Source organism: Delphinapterus leucas, chromosome 21 (genome assembly GCF_059928025.1).
Source record: "Delphinapterus leucas isolate spDelLeu-1000000601 "Yukka" chromosome 21, BTC_Dleu_Yukka2, whole genome shotgun sequence".
Taxonomy (NCBI): Eukaryota; Metazoa; Chordata; class Mammalia; order Artiodactyla; family Monodontidae; genus Delphinapterus; species Delphinapterus leucas.
The window spans coordinates 5,974,314-5,995,032 of record NC_143149.1 but is presented as its reverse complement, the minus strand read 5'-3'; the positions used below and the strand labels follow the sequence as shown (position 1 = coordinate 5,995,032).

The following is a 20,719-nucleotide window of genomic DNA, read 5'->3' as shown; positions in this document are numbered from 1 at the left end:
CAACGGGAGAGGCCACGGCAGTGAGAGGTCGGCGTACCGCAAAAAAAAAAAACAAAAACAAAAAAAAGGCCCAGAAAGTTCCGAAAAGCAAAACTTGAATTTGCCACACACCAGCAACTATTTCACAGCATTTACATTGTATTTACAATCCATTACAGAGTGTGCTTTGTATTAGGTATTATAAGTAATCTAGGGATGATTTAAATTATACGGGAAGATGTGTGTAGGTTATATACAAAGACTACACCTTTTTATAAAAGGGACTTGAGCATCTGTGGATTTTGGTATCCATGGGGGTCCCGGGACCCATCCCCTTGGATACTGAAGGACTATAAATAGAATATGCTTCTTCATCTGTAAAATGGGGGTAACAAAGGTAACTGCTTATTTTTGTTGCTTTAAACATTGTGTGTGGCACACTGTTGCTGTTATAAGGCACACTGTTATGAGTTGAACTGTGTTCCTCCAAAATTCATATGATGAATTCCTCACCCCCGTACCTCAGAATGCAACCTTATCGGGAGATAGGGCTTTTACAGAGGTAAGCAAATTTAAAAGGAGAGCCCTAATCCAATGTAACTGGTGTCCTTTAGAGAGGGAAATTTGAGCACACACATGCAGACAGGGAGAACACCAGGTGCAGATGAGGGCAACGACTGAGGTGATGCTTCTATCAGCTGGGATCTCCAAAGATTACCAGCAACCCACCAGAGGCTAGAGGAGCAGACCTTCCGCAGAGCCCTCAGAAGGAACCAACCTTGCTGATGTCTTGATCTTGGACTTCAAGCCTCCAGAAACGTGAGACAATAAATTCTGTTGTTTAGCCATTCAGTTTGTTGTACTTTGTTATGGCAGCTCTAGCAAATGAATACAAATACTTTCAAATTTTTTACTGCTTTATGTAACACTTAGAGCAGGTGGATTTATGGAAAGTAAATGTATTAATTTCCACAGAGTGTAGCACATTTAAGAACTCTCTTACTTCAGAAGTGTTGGGCTTAAAAATCTAAAGTGTCAGGACAAGCATAGATAAATTCTGGGATCCATATTGCTATCATAATACTAACGGGAAGTTTTTAGAAATAAAAAAAAGAGTGATGGCTTTAACAACTATCCCATGATTTCAAAATGTGAGCCACTGAGTGCCTCTCGTTACAGCCGAATAAACAGATACAGTGTTTGCTTTAAAAAGTTAATGGGGAAGAAATTCAAAGAAAATAAATATTTCCATATTCCTTAAACTGAAGTTCACGTTTAATGTATTTAGTAACATGTTTGACTCGTACGCAACTTAGGGCCATTTGCCATTTAATTTAAATAAAATCTGTTACTTAAAATATTTTAGTAACTTTTGACATGATCTTAATAAGCTAGTTAATGGTTCTTACCCCCCAAAGGTTACTACTGTGCCGTTGTGTTTCATGTGCCTCACATTAAGGATTTCGAATGACGGCATTAAAAATTTGAAATGAACTTGAACTGGTCTTGATACTGCATGAGAAGAAATGCATAATGCAGATCGTTATGCTTTCAAGAGTATTCATTAGGAAAAGAGAATATTGATTAGCATCTTGTATTCAGTGATCTGAAGCTGCTTTAAAATTAACTGCATTTGTGCACTATGCACAATTGCATGTTGTGAGTAGAATCATTTACTAGTAACCATTTTACATTTTACACAGCACAGAAAAACAGGGATATAAAAACAAGTTTCTTTCAGTACTAATTCTGGAAGCTTATCGTACAACAATATGGTTGTTCCAAAAATATTTATTCCACCTGTTAATATTACTCAGAATTCCAAATAGAAATTCATTAATATATTCAGCTTCAAAAAGACATTTTTTTAAACATCTTTATTGGAGTATAATTGCTTTACAATGGTGTGTGTTGGTTTCTGCTGTATAACAAAGTGAATCAGCTATATGTATACATATATCCCCATATCCCCTCCCTCTTGCGTCTCCCTCCCACGCTCCAAATCCCACCCCTGTAGGTGGTCACAAAGCACTGAACTGATCTCCCCTTGCGATGCAGCTGCTTCCCACTAGCTATCTATTTTACATTTGGTAGTGTATATATGTCCATGCCACTCTCTCACTTCGTCCCAGCTTACCCTTCCCCCTCCCTGCGTCCTCAAGTCCATTCTCTACGCCTGCGTCTTTATTCCTGTCCTGCCCCTAGGTTCTTCTGACCATGTTTTTTTTTTTTAGATTCCATATATATGTGTTAGCATACGGTATTTCTTTTTCTCTTTCTGACTTACTTCACTCTGTATGACAGTCTCTAGGTCCATCCACCTCACTACAAATAACCCAATTTCGTTTCTTTTTATGGCTGAGTAATATTCCATTGTATATATGTGCCATATCTTCTTTATCCATTCATCTGTCGATGGACACCTAGGTTGCTTCCATGTCATGGCTATTGTAAATAGAGCTGCAATGAACATTGTGGTACATGACTCTTTTTGAATTCTGGTTTTCTCAGTGTATATGCCCAGTAGTGGTATTGCTGGGTCGTATGGCAGTTCTATTTTTAGTTTTTTAAGGAACCTCCATACTGTTCTCCCTAGTGGCTGTATCAATTTACATTCCCACCAACAGTGCAAGAGGGTTCCCTTTTCTCCACACCATGTCCAGCATTTATTGTTTCTAGATTTTTTGATGATGGCTATTCTGACCGGTGTGAGGTGATACCTCATTGTAGTTTTTTTTTTTTTTTTTGCGGTACGCGGGCCTCTCACTGTTGCGGCCTCTCCCGTTGCGGAGCACAGGCTCCGGACACACAGGCTCAGCAGCCATGGCTCACGGGCCCAGCCGCTCTGCGGCACGTGGGATCTTCCAGGGCCGGGGCACAAACCCGTGTCCCCTGCATTGGCAGGCGGACTCTCAACAACTGCACCACCAGGAAGCCCCTCACTGTAGTTTTGATTTGCATTTCTCTAATGATTAGTGATGTTGAGCATCCTTTCATGTGTTTGTTGGCAGTCTGCATATCTTCTTTGGAGAAATGTCTATTTAGGTCTTCTGCCCATCTTTGGATTGGGTTGTCTGTTTTTTTTGATATTGAGCTGCATGAGCTGCTTGTATATTTTGGAGATTAACCCTTTTGTCAGTTGCTTCACTTGCAAATATTTTCTCCCATTCTGAGGGTTGTCTTTTCATCTTGTTTATGGTTTCCTTTGTTGTGCAAAAGCTTTTAAGTTTCATTAGGTCCCATTTGTTTACTTTTGTTTTTATTTCCATTTCTCTAGGAGGTGGGTCAAAAAGGATCTTGCTGTGATTTATGTCATAGAGTGTTCTGCCTATGTTTTCCTCTAAGAGTTTTATAGTGTCTGGCCTTACATTTAGGTCTTTAATCCATTTTGAGCTTATTTTTGTGTATGGTGTTAGGGAGTGTTCTAATTTCATTCTTTTACATGTAGCTGTCCAGTTTTCCCAGCACCACTTATTGAAGAGGCTGTCTTTTCTCCATCGTATATTCTTGCTTCCTTTATCAAAGATAAGGTGACCACATGTGCGTGGACATTTTTAAAGCTAAGGAACTCATAGAACAAAAAGTAGACTGTAAGATACAATTTACCTACAAATTGGAAAAAGAAAAAAGGCAGCAGAATGGAAATAGGGAAGCAAGGAAGACTAAGTAGCAGGAGAGAATGACCGATAAAACAGTTTCTTTAACATTTTTATCGGAGTATAATTGCTTTACAATGGTGTGTTACTTTCTGCTTTATAACAAAGTGAGTCTGCTATACATAAACATATATCCCCATATCTCCTCCCTCTTGCATCTCCCTCCTACCCTCCCTATCCCACCACTCTACATGGTCACAAAGCACCGAACTGATCTCCCCTTGCGATGCGGCTGCTTCCCGCTAGCTAGCTATTTTACATTTGGTAGTGTATATATGTCCATGTCACTCTCTCACTTCGTCTCAGCTTACCCTTCCCCTTCCCCGTGTCCTCAAGTCCATTCTCTACATCTGTATCTTTTTTCCTGTCCTGCCCCTAGGTTCTTCAGAACCATTTTTTGTTTTTTTTAGATTCCATATATATGTGTTAGCATACAGTATTTGTCTTTCTCTTTCTGACTTACTTCACTCCCTATGACAGTCTCTAGGTCCATCCACCCCACTACAAATAACTCAATTTTGTTTCTTTTTATGGCTGAGTAATATTCCATTGTGTATATGTGCCATATCTTCTTTATCCATTCATCTGTCGATGGACACTTAGGTTGCTTCCATCTCCGGGCTATTGTAAATAGAGCTGCAGTGAACATTGTGGTACATGTCTCTTTTTGAATTATGGTTTTCTCAGGGTATATGCCCAGTAGTGGGATTGCTGGGTCATACGGTAGTTCTATTTTTAGTTTTTTAAGGAACCTCCATGGTGTTCTCCATAGTGGCTGTACCAATTTACATTCCCACCAACAGTGCAAGAGGGTTCCCTTTTCTCTGCACCCTCTCCAGCATTTATTGTTTGTAGATTTTTTGATGATGGCCATTCTGACTGGTGTGAGGTGATACCTCATTGCAGTTTTGATTTGCATTTCTCTAATGATTTAGTGATGTTGAGCATTCTTTCCTGTGTTTGTTGGCAATCTCTGATAAAACATTATTATTATTTTTTTCCTCTGGTTCCATGGAGCCCTAACTCCTGCATGAGAGGGTTGCAGGGCTGTGCACTGTGCAGGGCACTTCCAGGCAGTGCAGCCAGTCCCCTTTTTGCAGGGGCTGGTCCCCTTCATGGGGGCCATGTTGGGACAGCCCGCACCTGACTCAAAGGCCTCGCCCGTGCGCTGCATTGCTGCTTTTGTAAGACACACAAGAGTGCAGCTCTGCTTCTCCCTCAATTCTGCTCATTCCTGGGTGCGGAGGGGTGCTAAAGGCGTGGGTGGGGTGTTTTAGGGGGCTGACTCCCTGCTGCCTCGCCTCTGGAGGGACCCACGCAGCTGCTGCCACCCTTCTGGGCTGTTGGGTGGGACTGGTGACACAATTGTAACTATTATAGAAAAAAATGTGGCTCATTTTTGCTTTAAAAATTCTTATTTGAGATGGCTTTGAAGTGTCAATGGCAAGAGGATAATTAGTAACGGCACATAACTAGGTGTTTTCTTCCACGACTTTTTGCTTCTGCATACAATCTTATGCAGAAATTTCACAATCTCAATGAAACGACCTAATCTACTGTCCTCTTCCTGGCGAAAGGTCACTCCCCAATGGTAAAAGAGATCCCTTTTCTCTAATGATTTCACTCGTGTTTTAGAATTATGGACTCTTGGAGCTAGAGTGAGCTTTAGAGATGATCTAATGTCTTTGTGATGTAAGGGAGTAAACTGGGATCCGGAGAAGTGAAGTGGCTTGCTAAGACATACAAGTGGTGTTATAATGATACTGTCCTAATTATAAGAAAAAGCCCATCATTAACTGAATTCACCATAGTCTACTGGCAGAGTATAAGCGAATCTAAAATCAAACGTGCCTTCTTAATAGAGAAATCCCTTAGGTATCACTGAAAATTAGCCCACTGAATATTCATATTTTACTTATTAAATTAATTCAAGATCTTCAACTAAACTTCCTTTGGGTCTGTAATTTGATATCACTGATCCTAAACAATTAGATAATACAACAAACATTGTCCCCCAAAAGAGTCTTACAAGAAATGATTGCAGCAACAACTACAAACACCCACAACACAGGCTAACTATTTTATAAGATTATTATCATTATTGACACTGAGAGAATATTAGAACTTGTTACAAGCTGGTGGAAAAAATGGTTGGTGGTTAACAGGTATTTTTGAACTTTTCTGTAAGACTGAAATAAATTGCACCATTCCTTATTAGAGACATCTTACTTAATAGGAAATATATGCTGTAATTAAGTAGATATCCTCATATAACATTGGGAAATAATAAAAATACATTGGTCAAGGATGGAAGCTCCAAAGTTCATTTTATGCAAATTATTCTGCATAAAAACGTGAATGTATTTTTAACATATTGCTCTCTTAATTTTCATCAGTCTTGTGCTTTAATAGATATACATGCATTTTGTGCAGTGCATTAGCTCTAGACCATAAGTTTGAGTTACCGTTAAATAACATCAATAACGATTTAAAATCTAAATTAGTATAATAGAGTAATTCTTACCTTATGTCAATATTAAACAGAAATTGCCTAATATAGTTCCCACCCAAGTTTACAGTAAAATACATGTAACATGTATATAACATGTATATAAATACATGTATATAACATGTATTTAAGGAAGAGAGACCTGCACCGTTATAAGTTGCAGATGGATTTTTCTGTTATCTTAAATATTGTATGGGAAGCCCAGAGCCATTTGGGAAACATAGATCATAAATCAATCAACAGTTTGCTGCCTCTAGAAGCAAGATGAGTTGTGTTGCACATGATTTGAGAATCTGAACCTGAATTTTCACATGGAATCGTTATTTTGAAAATACTATTAAGATTTAAAATAGCCACCAGAGCAGGGAATGTTACTGTGTTAAAAAAAAAACAAAAACCCTCCAGTTCTTGGCAGATGAACACAAACACCTGTGTGCTCCTGAGATAAACCCACATTAACTCCTGAGGAAAGACAGGTAACGTACCCACGCACTCACGCATCTGCCACACGTGGTGATTTTGAAATCCCCATAGAGATCCTTGATGGCCCCAGTTGTGAAGAAACCTTCCACCATCAGCAGAATGCCGTACACAAAGAATGCAGCAGCAATGCCATAGATCACATACTTGAAGATGTCAATCCTGGGAAGAAAAGATGAAGTGGTTTAGTTTAATAACTCTTCATGGCTGATCTGCAGCAACTGAGGCCCACGTGCTCAGGGCTCCTTCGGAAGGAAAGCTATGGAGTTTTTATGTTCATAATGGAGGCTGGATTTTAAAACATTTTTGCTTTATATGTCTAATGTGTGTACACTTTGTTCTGCCACTTCTAGTATCTGTTGACAAGGGTTTTTCATGCCTGTAAGTTTCTTCCTCTTCCCCTGCACCATCCCCCATTCCCTGAATAAGAAATGCTCAAAAGGTACATGAATGAAACTGTAAAACATCTCTGAAAGACACATTGATTTTTTTTGTAGTGACATGCTTTTACTTCTTTCTTATTTTCGTTTGTGTATCTTCTACAGGTATTTTCGTTGTGGTTTTTACCATGGGGCTTACATGAAACATAGTTAACCATCTATTTTAAACTGATAAATTCAATCATATACACGTACTTGAAACTTTGGCTTCTCTCCCACACACACTTTGTTATTGATGTCACGAATCACATCATGTTACATTATGAACCCATTAACATATTTTATAGATTTTTCTTATACTTTTGTCTTTTAACTTCTATGCGAGAACTCAAAGTGATTTATGCGCCACTATTACAGTATTAACAGTATTCTGTATTTGTATATATATTTACCTTTACCAGTGAGCGTTATACTTTCACAGACTTTTGTGTTGCTATTTAAAATCCTTTCATTTCAACTTGAAGAACTCCCTTTGGCATTTCTTGTAAGGCAAGTCTAGTGGTGATAAATTCCCTCCGCTTATTTTTATCTGGGAAATTCTTCATTTCACCTTCATATTTGACGGATAGTTTTGGCAGATATAGTATTTATTCTTGGTTGGCAATTTCTTTCTTTCAGCAATTTGACTACATCATCCTACTCCCTTTGCCCCGCAAGGTTTCTGCCAAAAAATCCGTTGAGAGTTTTATGGAGTTTCTCTTGTAGGGGACAAGTTCTCTTGCTGCTTTCAAAATTCTTTCACATTTGACAATTTGATTATCATATACCGTGGTGTGGATCTGTTTCAATTTATATGAGTTAGAGTCTACAGACGTTCTTAAACCTAGACGTTCATTTCCTTACCCAGATTTGGGAAGTTTTCTGCTATCACTTTAAATAAGTTTTTTGCCCTTTCTCTCTTCTTCTGTGAGACTCCCATGATGTATACATTGGTCCACCTGACGGTGTCCCAAAGTCCGTTTGGCTTGCTTCACTCGTCTCCATTCTTTTTTTGTGTGGTTCCTCTGAATGGGTAATTTCAAATGACCTGGCTTTGAGCTTGCAGATTTTTTCTTCTGCTTTATCAACCTGATTTTGAACCCCTTTAGTGAATTTTTCAGTTCATTTATTCAATCTCCCAATTTTAAAAAATATTTTCTATCTTTTTGTTGATATTCTCATTTTGCTCATGCATTGTTTTCTTGAGTTCATAGAGCATCGTTATGACAATTTTTAAAATTCTCTGTCGGGTAATTCATACAGCTCTATTTCCTTACAATTGGGTTCTGGAGATTAATTTTGTTCCTTTGTTCTGGTCGTGTTTCCCTGTTTCTTCATGTGTCTTATAACTTAGTGTCAGGGTCCATGCATTTGAAAAAGCAGCTACCTCTGCCAGTCTTTAAGGAACTGGCTTTGTACAGAAGAAGACCCTGCCTAATCAACCTGCCTAGACATCATGTGGGCCTCTAAAAACTTTTGGGGGGAATGTGACTTCTGAAGGCCTGTGAGTGCAATTTTCTCAACTAGAGAGGCTTACTGGTATCTTTTTCAGGATCTCATAATCTTGCTTCTTTTGTGCCTGCGACACTACAAGTTCTGCTTCTACAGTAGCAAGCTGCCCTGATCTCTCTTGTTCTCAGTGGCCAACCAGCATGCAAAGTATGCCAGGCCCCCATCAGTGCCCTGAGTTAGACACCTGCTCTGTCAGCGCTCTGAGAGAGACAAAACAGAAGCCAGTTCCTTGGGCAGCCCTCAGGAAAGCCAGAACGTTGGATGAATGCTCCAATCTTCTCTTTCCCCACAAAGGAGAAGTCACGATCCAGGGCATTCTCACCTGGCCCTGGTTTGGGGTTAGGGACTGATGCAGGTAAAGTGAATTTGGCCGTCTTACCCAATTCAACATGACTGTTCTCGGCTTTGTGTTTGTCTCGGGTACTGCAACTTCTTAATAAAAGGAATGAAAGTATTTCAGTCTGTATATCACTGATAAATTGGTGTTTCTCTGTGGGAACAAGCATTGGGACTTCCTATCACCACGTTGCTGACATTATTCCTTCCAAATTCATGTTTAATTCAATTAAAGTTCATGTGTACATCATCTGGTTATTTACACTAGAAGTATAACTGCAAATTATTGATGACAATTACATAGCAATCACAAACCCTTTGCTTTTATCTTTCTGAAATTGAGCTCAAACACTGTGTAAGAATACCTGGTAGTAAGTACTGGCGTAAAGAGGTGTAGCTGTTGATTCATTTCCTATGGTCTCTCTAAGAGATTACCACAAACTTGGTGGCTTGACACACATTTATTTCCTTACAGTTCTGGAGGTCAGAAGTTTGAAATCACTTTCACTGGGCTGAAATCGAGGGCTAGGCAGAGCCTCACTTCTTCCAGAGACTCTAGGGCAGAGCGTCCTTATACTTTTCAGCTTCTAGAGCTGCAGCTGCATCCCTTGCCTAGTGAAGCCAGTAAATAGCGCCTTGTTTCTGCAGTTACAATGCCTTCTGCTCTGGACAAATATTTCTCTACTGCCTTCTTATAAGGATTACTTGTGCTTAGATTTAGGGCTCAGCTGGATAATCCAGGAGGATCACCGCACTTCAAGATCCTTAATCACAACTTCAAAATCTCTTGCATATAAAGTAAATCTCAGATTCCAGGGACTAGGTTCTGGATATCTTTGGGGGTCATTATTTCAGCCTGCCACAAGCTATGCTTTCTTGAAGCTGAATGTTAATTTCTTGACATTCAAAAACTCTTACATAAAGTTTTTCTTCCAACAATCTGAGGATGGATACTTTCTAATGTTACATTCCAAAATGGATTTCAAAATTAAATCATCAAAATATTTAAATTATAATATACTTGTCATGATCTTATTGGCTTGAATCCCTCTGTTTTATCATAAAAAGTACTCTTTCTTGTAAACATGCAATATATGAATTTAACAAAGAATTTCAAATATGATATTGGGAAAATTAAACTCTTATTCTCTGTAAAGATGAGTTTCCTGTCAATGATACGTCAACAAAATGCAGTAATAAAAACCCTCTGGTAATGAAGTCACTGATTATATGTCCACTGTAGGATCAAATAGCAGAGAATCAGAAGAAGTCTTACCTTCACTGTACTACTTTTGCTTTGCAAAGTAAGAATCCATATTATCTTACTTCTAAAGGAAAAAAATGAAAGCACTTAACCTCCTTTCTAAATGCAAACTTTCAAATTTGACAATGTTTCTGTAAACCACTGTTTTACTGATTTTAAAAGCAATCTATATTCATTGTAGAGAAAAATGAAAATAAAACCAGAAAAACAGACTATTCACTGTTTATTCTCCCTATTTTTTTATATGAATTACAATTAACTACATGATACTATTACACAGTTGTATCAGGATGTTTTTTAAAGATTATGGCCCAGTCTATTATTTGAAGGTTTGACATGTTTTACCACTTCTCTACTTTTGCTCAGTGGTCGGAATAATAATGCCGCTCCCAAAGATGTCTGCCTGTAACCTCCAGAACCTATGAATATGCTATCTTGTTGAATGGGACTTGGCAAATGTGACTGAATTAATGATTTTGATATCCAGAGATTATCCTGTGTTATATAATCACAGGGTCCTAATAATTAGTGAAAGAGAGGTGTAGGAAAGTCAGGGTCAGATTCAGAGAGAAGTCTGAAGATGCTCCACTGCTGGTTTTGAAGAAGAAAGAGGCCCACGAGCCAAGGAGTACAGGTGGCTCCTGGAAGCTGCAACAAGTAAAACTATGGATTCTCCCCTAGAGCCTCCAGATGGAGTGCAGTCCTGCCAACACCTTGATCTGACCCCATTTCAATAAGCCCAGTAAGACCCATTTCAGACCTCTGACCTCCAGAACTGTAAAAAATTAATAAATGTGTTTTTCTCATGCACTAAGTCTGTTGTAATTTGTTACAGCAGTAATAGGAAGCTACGCATCATTATTACAAACATCATTTAGGATAAATCTTTGGGCGGTGTAAGCTGTTTCCCTGGCATAAATTCCTAGAAATTTTTAAGGCACGTATTGTGAAAATGGTGTCCGGAAAGTTTGTGCCAAAATAAAGATGCGCTGATAATGAGGAAGAGGGCTTATCGTCTGTTTCCCAATACTGAGTATTACCATTCAATTCTTCTAATAAATTAATAGTTAAAAAGCAATGGTATTATCATTTTAATTAATTTTCTTGGTTTAGCAGTGTGGATGAACATATGTTGACAAGCTATTAATCACCTGTATTCTCTAAGAAATATGTCTTTACATTTTGCCAATTATTTACTAGAATATGTATCTTTTTGTTGAATTTATTGTTTATTAAAATTAGGAAATCTTGTTATATAAGTGGTAAATATATTGCTCAGTTTTTGCACACCTTTTAATTTTTTATAATACTTTAATGAGTAAAATTTAATTTATATTATTATATATTATATATATTATTTATATTATATTTATAACTTATATTATGTCAAATCAATATATTTTTTCCCTTGTGATTTCTTATATTGCTTATATACTTCTTGCCCCATAATAAGTAAAATCTTAAATCTGAATTTTCTTCTAGCTTTCACAAATTAGTTTACTCTTAAATTTTAACTTTAAATCCACCTGAAAAAATTTTGGTAAAAACTAGAGTAGGAACATACTTTTATGTGTACTTATAAGTACATATAAGTACTTTACAAGTACTTATATGTATGTCTGTGCCAATGCCATGTAGTATTAATTACTGTAGCTCCTCAGCTGTCTCTACTTCATTAACCTGATGCATCCTAGAAATCAGCTCAAGTACTAACGACCACTACCTGATTCATATCTGCTGAGTCTAACGTGGATGGCACTTTGCTGACATATCTTTCCTATGTCAGTACGAGAGGAAAAATAATTTGTCTTGTTTTACTTTTTATCCCTAAAGATTAGCACAGTGACTGGCACATAGTATAACCCTGTATTTTTTGCTGAGTAAATGGATTCATTAAGAACAAACCAGACAAAAGATTGACCTGAAAAAAAATCTGAATATTTGAAAACAAGAACATTGTAGAAATGTTCTGTATTCTGAGACAAAAACTCTTTCCCTATAAATTGAAATTCCTTCACCCAAATCTCTCTCTTTGAACCACAAAGAACAAAGCAAACTTCCTTTTCCTTGATAGCCCTTCAAATATGCATAGAATGAAATCATCATGTTCTTATTTGTAAATATTTGTTCTAGAGTTGCCGTATTCCTAGGTTTTAGAAAAGAGAACAGAAATTAGGTCTTTGAATTCTAATCCAGTCTGACACTACAGGTGCTCACCTACTCTAGTCAAAGAGTAAGTCAGTAAGAGTGTTATGGTAAGTAGGGTGTGTCCAGGGACAAACAGACTTTAGGAAACATGACACTGGGCATTAAAATGGTGATACAGGGCTTCCCTGGTGGCGCAGTGGTTGAGAGTCCGCCTGCCGATGCGGGGGACATGGGTTTGTGCCCGGGTCCGGGAAGATCCCACGTGCCGCGGAGCGGCTGGGCCCGTGAGCCATGGCCGCTGAGCCTGCGCGTCCGGAGCCTGTGCTCCGCAACGGGAGAGGCCACAACAGTGAGAGGCCTGCGTACCGAAAAAAAAAATAATAATAATAATAAAATAAAATATAGATCACATGAGAACAGAGATTATTTGCAAACTTATTTATGAGAAGTACGTTTTACATTCTGGAAAGATGATTAATGAAATGGAGTAGGCATATTCCAGTGTGTTTGCCCTTCCTATGTCCCCCTGGAGACTTGGATATTGACCACGTGGAGACAGGTGTGTGTATATATTTACGAGGAGAGATGCAGTGGAGAGACAGAGAGAGAAGCTGAGACAAAGAAGGGAGTCCTGAGGACCTTGGGTGGAAGACGGGGGCTTAGGCAATTCGTTTTATCTCTTCGTTCACACACCCAGAGAACAGGTTTCTTTTCCTTTATAAGTATATGAGGTAGGAGCGCTTAATTTGGTTGAATCAAGCCTGAGAACTATGGAGACAAGACATAGACCCTGTAAATTACTAAAGTTGGCCAACAAGTCCTTTCTTCAGAATCATTCTCTTACACATTCTTCTCCAAACTTACCTTAGCTTATTTTCAAGGAAGCTGTATTGCCTGCAATCGCGTCTCTCACTCACTTCTGCGTCCCAAGTCCTGATTTTACTTCCCCTTTGCCCCTCACCGTATGGAGTCCGCTAACAGCCCTGTAAGGCAGCCCCCATAGAGTAAACGCTACCTTCCTCTCAACTGCTACGTGACTGGAAGGTACTGCTTGGTACTAATCAGACCCGGTAGTTATCTGTACACACCTTCCCTCTGTGTTTTCACGAACCGTTTGCCGACAGGGAGTCTTAATTCATTTGGTAGCTCCACGGGGTCTAGGATAAGGAATTTTAGTTATTTGAAATATGAAAAGAGAGATAATTTGAGCACTTGCTTTCATTCCAATGAAAATGGTATGCTTCCCATGCCAAAGACGCATTACTGATTTCACATTTAACTCCCAATATAAGAGACCAAAGGTAAAAGTTCCAAATTAAGTGTATGATCTCTGATTTCTCTGCTGAACTCCCACATTCACTACCCTTCAGAGCGGTAGTCGAGGTCTGTGATCTATTAAGGCTGGTTGTCTAAATGTTAAATAAACATCCTGACAATTGGTTTCTGATCGATTTATACAATCATCCCATGCCAGTTACTAGGCTTATGATTTCTTATAAACTTCTATAACTAAAGGTAGCAATTTGGATGTAGCCTAAATATAGAGAATCTGTAGATTTTAAGGACATCTGTGGTAGCTTAAAATAATGCAAAGTGAAAACGTATTTTGTCCAGTGTAGGCTGAGATAAAACTGAAAAGAAAATGTCAGTATTAGCACATTAAAGTATATTCATGCAATCATTGTCTACAGGCTCTCTGCAAACTAACCTGCAATAATCCAAAGCATTTTCAGATAGTTTAATTATATTCCAAATGATGACTATCACTCATAAACTCTCAAGGATCAATTCATGCTAGAACCTGATTCAATGGAAACTGGTGAACTGTCTACTATGGGTTTAAAAAACTTTCATTTAATGAATAACGCTAAATTTTTGGAACTAATTTGTAAAATAAAGTTACATTGGGAAATATAAGTGATATCATTCCCTCATCTCTTTTTTTTTCCATGATTTTTCAAATTTGCTATTAATTCTTCATTTCCATTTATCAGTGACATTGATGAAATAAACTGATGCTTCCAAGTTAGGGACTATGTTTAAATAATTTAACTTCTTATCTGAGTGGCTAATTAACGTCCACCTCCTCTTAATCACTGTGTATGTGTGTGTGTGTGTGTGTGTGTGTGTGATACACTTGGTTTGTTATATTTCTTATTTTGTTTTTTTGCGGTACGCGGGCCTCTCACTGTTGTGGCCTCTGCCGCTGCGGAGCACAGGCTCCGTACGCGCAGGCTCAGCGGCCACGGCTCACGGGCCCAGCCGCTCCGCGGCATGTGAGATCTTCCCGGACCGGGGCACGAACCCGCGTCCCCTGCATCGGCAGGCGGACTCTCGACCACTGCGCCACCAGGGAAGCCCTATATTTCTTATTTTACAACCAATATCGCTCAAATTTTAAGTGCCAACATATTTTAGATAAATATAAAATTTTTCAACTTTCTTTTTCCTAAAAATTTTGCTATGTCTATGTCCATGGGGATGTGCCCTCCAGCCCCCAAGGAGGGAATTCTTGCTCTATTACTTGATAGAAACGTGCATCTCTTTTCACTTCTCATTTTCATGGAACTCAGCAACATTAATGAATAAAAGAACAAGTAGAGTTTATGAGCGACACTGTGCTCAAGACGATCTGACTGCAGGTGATGGATTATTTAACAACTTAGAAATATGATGTATCTTCTGATACTGGAGTTGGAGAAAAGCTATCTTCCATCTAGAATGGTGTCCAGGGTGACCAAGGGTTGTCTTAGATTAGGGTCTTAGCTTATAGTTTACCCTGTCAGAAGGAATTGCCCCGGGTGAATAAGAAGTGTAACCTCTTTTCATGGAAATGGTAAGAGCAAAAAAGCACCGTCATCCTAACCAGCCATACGACCGTTCCGGTTTGTAACTCTAGAAGCATCTTCTGCCAGAAAGAAGTACGTGTAAATTAAGAAGTGTTGAATTTATTGAGAATGACAAAATAAAGCAACGTGAAAAACGTTATAATCACATAGTATCCAGAAGCATGAAATAGATTTAAGAAGTTGTACGGGCAACACACAATACAATAGAAAGTTTACTATCAGCTGAGATTATAAAATAAAGTGAGTAAATAATTTATTTTCTTTTTGTGGGCAAGAAATCACTGAATAAATGACCCGAATTGGGAATTTATTTGGAAAAAAAATTCCTCTGTAATTCAATCTTAAAATTTTACTCTCTGGAAACTCAGGCAATATGGGACTGAAACTTGAACACTAAACTCTTTTCTACTTCCAGACTATGTTTGAGTTATGTTTTTTAAAAAAATATTAACATCTCCATAGTTTAGTGATCCCAGGAGTTTACATTTATGGGTAAAATGTACATTTTAAGCATAATTGGTGGTTGTAAAAAGGCGCTCAATATTTCTTATGTTTATCATTTTACAGAAGTCGATAAGACCCTTTCAAAATGTTCACTCAGGTAGTCACATCATTTCTAGGAGGCAGGAAATAATGATGATATCACACCCATGGTTGAGTTAAAATTTTTTAAAAGTTGGGAGTAGCCACAGAGTTTGGGTGATTTTCCTAGAATCATCAGCAGAGTGCACACTTATACCTGGCTCTGGTTCTATATTCTCTTCTATTCTGCTAGAACAGCCTCTGCTCAAATCTGAAGAGCGAGAGAAATGCAAGTATTCCGCTTAATGGTAACTGAATGTTGGATAAAACTTTACAGGCAAATTAAAACACAAATTAAGTCCAGATTAAGTTGGCCTCTGATCTGCTGTGTACCTTCCTGTTTTCATGGTAAGGGTCAGTGTCCTTTTGACTCACGTATATACCCTAAGAGTACTTTTTCTTCTATATAACACTGCCTCACTTAACTCTAGATCGCTATTTATTCAACACACAGCAATGTGCACATACATTCTCAAAATAACAAGCGATACCAGAATGACCTACATGGTAAAGACGTCCAGCGTATCTCCCGCAGTTCTGGCCATCTCAAAGTAGGTTTGCAGGATGTTAACAGTTCCAGAAAGAGCTTCATGACCACAGCCGCAGAATAGGGCAACTCCAGCGTACAGCAGGATGGTGGCAATCAGAGAGGCATAAGGAATGCCTCCCAGGCATTTAATACAGCACTCAAAACACCCTGCAAAAGTCCAACAGGAAAAAAGTTAGAAATTCACATTTTTATTAATCTTATTGAACTTTTTTCCAAACTTAAGCATTATGGAAAACATATTTGCATTTATAGATGACATCAGGTCAACCATGTAAATCAAAACACCCTGCAAAAGTCCAACAGAGAAAAAGTTAGAAATTCATATTTTTATTAATCTAATTGAACTTTTTTCCAAACTTAAGCATTATGGAAAACATATTTGCATTTACAGATGACATCAGGTCAACCATGTAAATCAAGTCCTAGAGTGTCCTGGAAGGTATAAAAATCAAGTTTCTTAATGATAATCCCATGCTCCACAGACAGGAGAATGATTACTTCTGCTGAGGGCTTCCTCTTCTACCCCCAAGCCAGAGAAGTCCTTCCTTCCCAACTCAGTAAGATACTGTCAGAGTAGAAAAGAGAGACCTGGAAAGGGTTAGAATCTTGACTCCACCACTGTGTGCTTTGGGGCAAGTTTATTCTTTTGAATTCATCATTTGTAAGAAGGTGACAGCTTTCCCTCGAATGTTCTTGTGAGCATTAAATGAGTTAATACAGAAAACAGTGCATGACCGGATAAAGAAGATGTGGTACATATATACAATGGAATATTACTCAGCCATAAAAAATAATGTCATTTGCAGTGACATGGATGGACCTAGACATCGTCATACTGAGCGAAGGAAGTCAGACAAGAGAAAGACAAATATCATATGCTATTGCTTATTTGTGGAATCTGAAAAAAATGGTACAAATGAACCTATTTACAAAGAAATAGAGTCACAGATGTGGAAAACAAACTTATGGTTACCAAGGGGGAAAGGGTGGTGGGAGGGATAAATTGGGAGATTGGGATTGACATATACACTTTACTATATATAAAATAGATAACTAATAAGAACCTGCTGTATAGCACGGGGAACTCTATTCAATACTCTGTAGTGACCTATATGGGAATAGAATCTAAAAAAGACTGGATATATGTATATGTATAACCGACTCACTTTGTTGTACACCCAAAACTAACACAACATTGTAAATCAACTATACTCCAATAAAAATTAATAAAAAAAATAAAATAGTGCATGACACAGAGTCACTACTCAGTAAATGTTACATCTACCATCACTGGATGTAATTTTAACTATTATTAATATTAAGTATTACTGTGTTGTAATATGGTTTCCAAAAATTGGCCACAGTAATTACTTTTGCTTTTACAAGTTTCATCATTTTAGTCCTTCATTTTCAAAAGATGGCTTTAAACTAGTCTGAAACATCAGATAACCTTGGTTGTTAATATTCAAAATAAGGATCAGAATTTTCTAGTCAGTCAGCTGTTAGGTATCTTCTTCTAAGGGATTAACTAGAAATGTTTGAGTATATATGTTTTGCAATAAGAAATACTGACGAGATACTATTTGCCAGACACTGGTGAGAAAGGAACGTTTAGATTAGAGGCTGACAACTAAGAGGAACGCCTATGTGATCTGTTTTACTTCTGTCCACCTCTGTCCTCCACTGCTTCCCCACACATATCCTATTCCAAAGATTTCCTCCTACTTCTCTCCTTTTGCAAATTTTTGACCAAACTTTCTTTTATAATGCTGAAACTTCTCAAGCTCTCTCCGTGTGACTGACTTTTTCTTTCTTCGGAAACAAATAACAAATGATATTGGAAAATGGATTGTTAGGTATTGTACTTAATTAAGTCATGGAAAGATCTGTGTTTCCCTGAAAAAAATATGGCTATTGTTTATTTTTTTGGCAGGTTCTTATCAGTTATCGATTTTATACATATTAGTGTCTACATGTCAATCCCAATCTCCCAGTTCATCCCACCACCCCCACCACCACCCCCGCCACTTCCCCCCTTGGTGTCCATACTTTTGTTCTCTACATCTATGCCTCTATTTCTGCCTTGCCAACCGGTTCGTCTGTACCATTTTTCTAGATTCCACATATAAGCGTTAATATATGATATTTGTTTTTCTCTTTCTGACTTACCTCACTCTGTATGACAGTCTCTAGTGTGTTTTATCAATAATGCATATACGTTTATAGCAATATCTGAAACATGCAGTGACTGCAAAGTTCCTGAGTGAAGTAACTTTACATTCAGAAGATGGGCTAGTCTGCTATTGTAATATTGATCATTCAACTAACTTTCTTAAAAGAATCATGGATCATCTCGTCTGTCCCAGGGGAGGTTAAAAAGAAGTCTGAACACCTCCCCACTTCCGTAGCTCTTGCTTGCATAGGAAGAATCATTTCCTGAACTTTCTGCCCCCGACACACATAACACACACACACAATGTGGGGAAGTAGAAAAGGTTAGAACAGCTTGACACTTCACGTGATAGGAAGAAGTCTCACTGGCAGATGGGTGAGACAGTGTGTGTAGTATCTGAATGTCACTGAACACAGTTTCGAGTGGAGATTAACAGGGTAGCAGAAAAATCTTTGGACTAGTCTCTGTCTCTCCATGCTGTAAAATTTTCATCTTACTGATCATTTAAAAATAAAGAGAAAAACTAAAATTGGTACCAACCCAAAGAAGAGTTACTCCTAACTTTGGCAAGTGCCCCAAACAGCCCCATGATCTCAAATCCCAGTCCTTTGTGATTTCCTCCCTATTTTTCAAGAATCTAAGAGTGAGGACTTTCTACTGCAGACACTGAGGTGTCAAAACCAGATGAAAGTATCCAACAAAACCCTTAAGAGTAGGAGTCAAATATACAGGGGAAGAGTCCAAACACCAAATTCGTAGATAGGAATTACCTTTGCTGATCCTACACTTAAAGCTTTTAACAGACTAAAGATAAAATCAGAACGAGAATGGCTCAGGAGCAAATGAAGTGGTAAGCGCACTGATGGTCACCAAACTGCTATCGAGGATTTCTGACTAATTTTGTTACTAATTCAGAGTCACTTTCTGCTTATTCCATGTTTCCTCTACTGTGGTTTAGCTGGACCAATACTAGCCTCCATGCAAGCAAGCTTAGTTACTTAGACTATATATGTGCGGTGGGAGGGGACACTATATATTCGTGTTGTATTCTATAGCATTAAGTATAGCTTTAACTGAATACCGCTTTTTAAATTTAGAAAAACATGAGATAAATTTCAATACTGAGAAAACCCAAAAATTGACAAGCCTGAGTTAATAGGCATTTCTGAATGAGTTTAAGATCTCCAAATTATAATGACCTCTTTTTTTAAAAATAAATTTATTTTATTTATTTTTGGCTGCGTTGGGTCTTCGTTGCTGCACGCGGGCTTTCTCTAGTTGTGGCGAGCAGGGGCTGCTCTTTGTTGCAGTGTGCGGGCTTCTCATTGCGGTGGCTTCTCTTGTTGCGGAGCACAGGCTCTAGGCGTGCGGGCTTCAGTAGTTGTGGCTCGCGGGCTCTAGAGCGCAGGCTCAGTAGTTGTGGCGCATGGGCTTAGTTGCTCTGCGGTATGTGGGATCTTCCCGGACCAGGGCTCGAAACCCGTGTCCCCTGAATTGGCAGGTGGAGTCTTAACCACCGCACCACCAGGGAAGCCCCAAGATCTCAAAATTAAATAGAAATGTTTCTTTTACTTTCTATTTAAATGCTGTCCCTTAAATCCCTCAGGATTATATTACCCCTACGGGTAAGCACAAATTCCTCTAAAGCTCCATTACTGCCGGGTCAGGCTAGAATCTTTCCATTTCAGTCCTGATCCTCTGCAAAACTTTTACTCAAAGTAAGAAACGTCAAGCATCTCATCAGGCACATTTCGCACCAGAATGGGCTGGATCCTAACTGCCCTCACTCTTCCGCGGTCCCGAGTTGCTGTTGGATTTTAAAGAAGGCTCTCAGAACTCCCATCGGGGGAAGCAGCACACCATTTCACAGTACTCCCTCCAGCTGCCAGAATCCCACGTAGCTGCTGGCAGGGGAGCTTCTTTCCGCCCACAGTGAGGACCAGCCTTGGCAGAGCTGCAGAGTTACCATAGCAACCGAGCTCCGGGGTCCAGGATATGCTCTCAACAATCATCTTTTAAGGCTGAGGACTCTGCTGCTACCCATCACCATGTTTTTACTGCACCTCAAATGAGAAACCACTCCATTAAATGAATATCAGTGAAAGTATAATAAGTGGAATGCTGGCACTGGAGAAAATACCTTCCTTGAGAAAATAAAAACAATACAATTACTCTGCACAGGAAACATTTTCAATATTAGATATGATGATTGATTCTCAAATAGAGCTGGTGGTTGAAATACTGAACCCAGAATTTACATGC

General features: G+C 38.6%; 1 protein-coding gene across 1 annotated transcript in view; it reads right to left on the bottom strand.

Moving 5' to 3' along the window:
- GPM6A (glycoprotein M6A) overlaps positions 1-16,452 on the bottom strand; it is a 36,689-nt gene extending 20,237 nt beyond the window's left edge. Inside the window, exons 1-2 of the mRNA XM_022570826.3 lie at positions 16,239-16,452; positions 6,630-6,786 (exon numbers count right to left, since the gene is read on the bottom strand). Coding sequence (XP_022426534.2) covers positions 6,630-6,786; positions 16,239-16,279 — 198 coding nt within the window. The 5' untranslated portion in view covers positions 16,280-16,452. The remainder of the gene's footprint in view (positions 1-6,629; positions 6,787-16,238) is intronic.
- Positions 16,453-20,719: the final 4,267 nt, after the last annotated feature.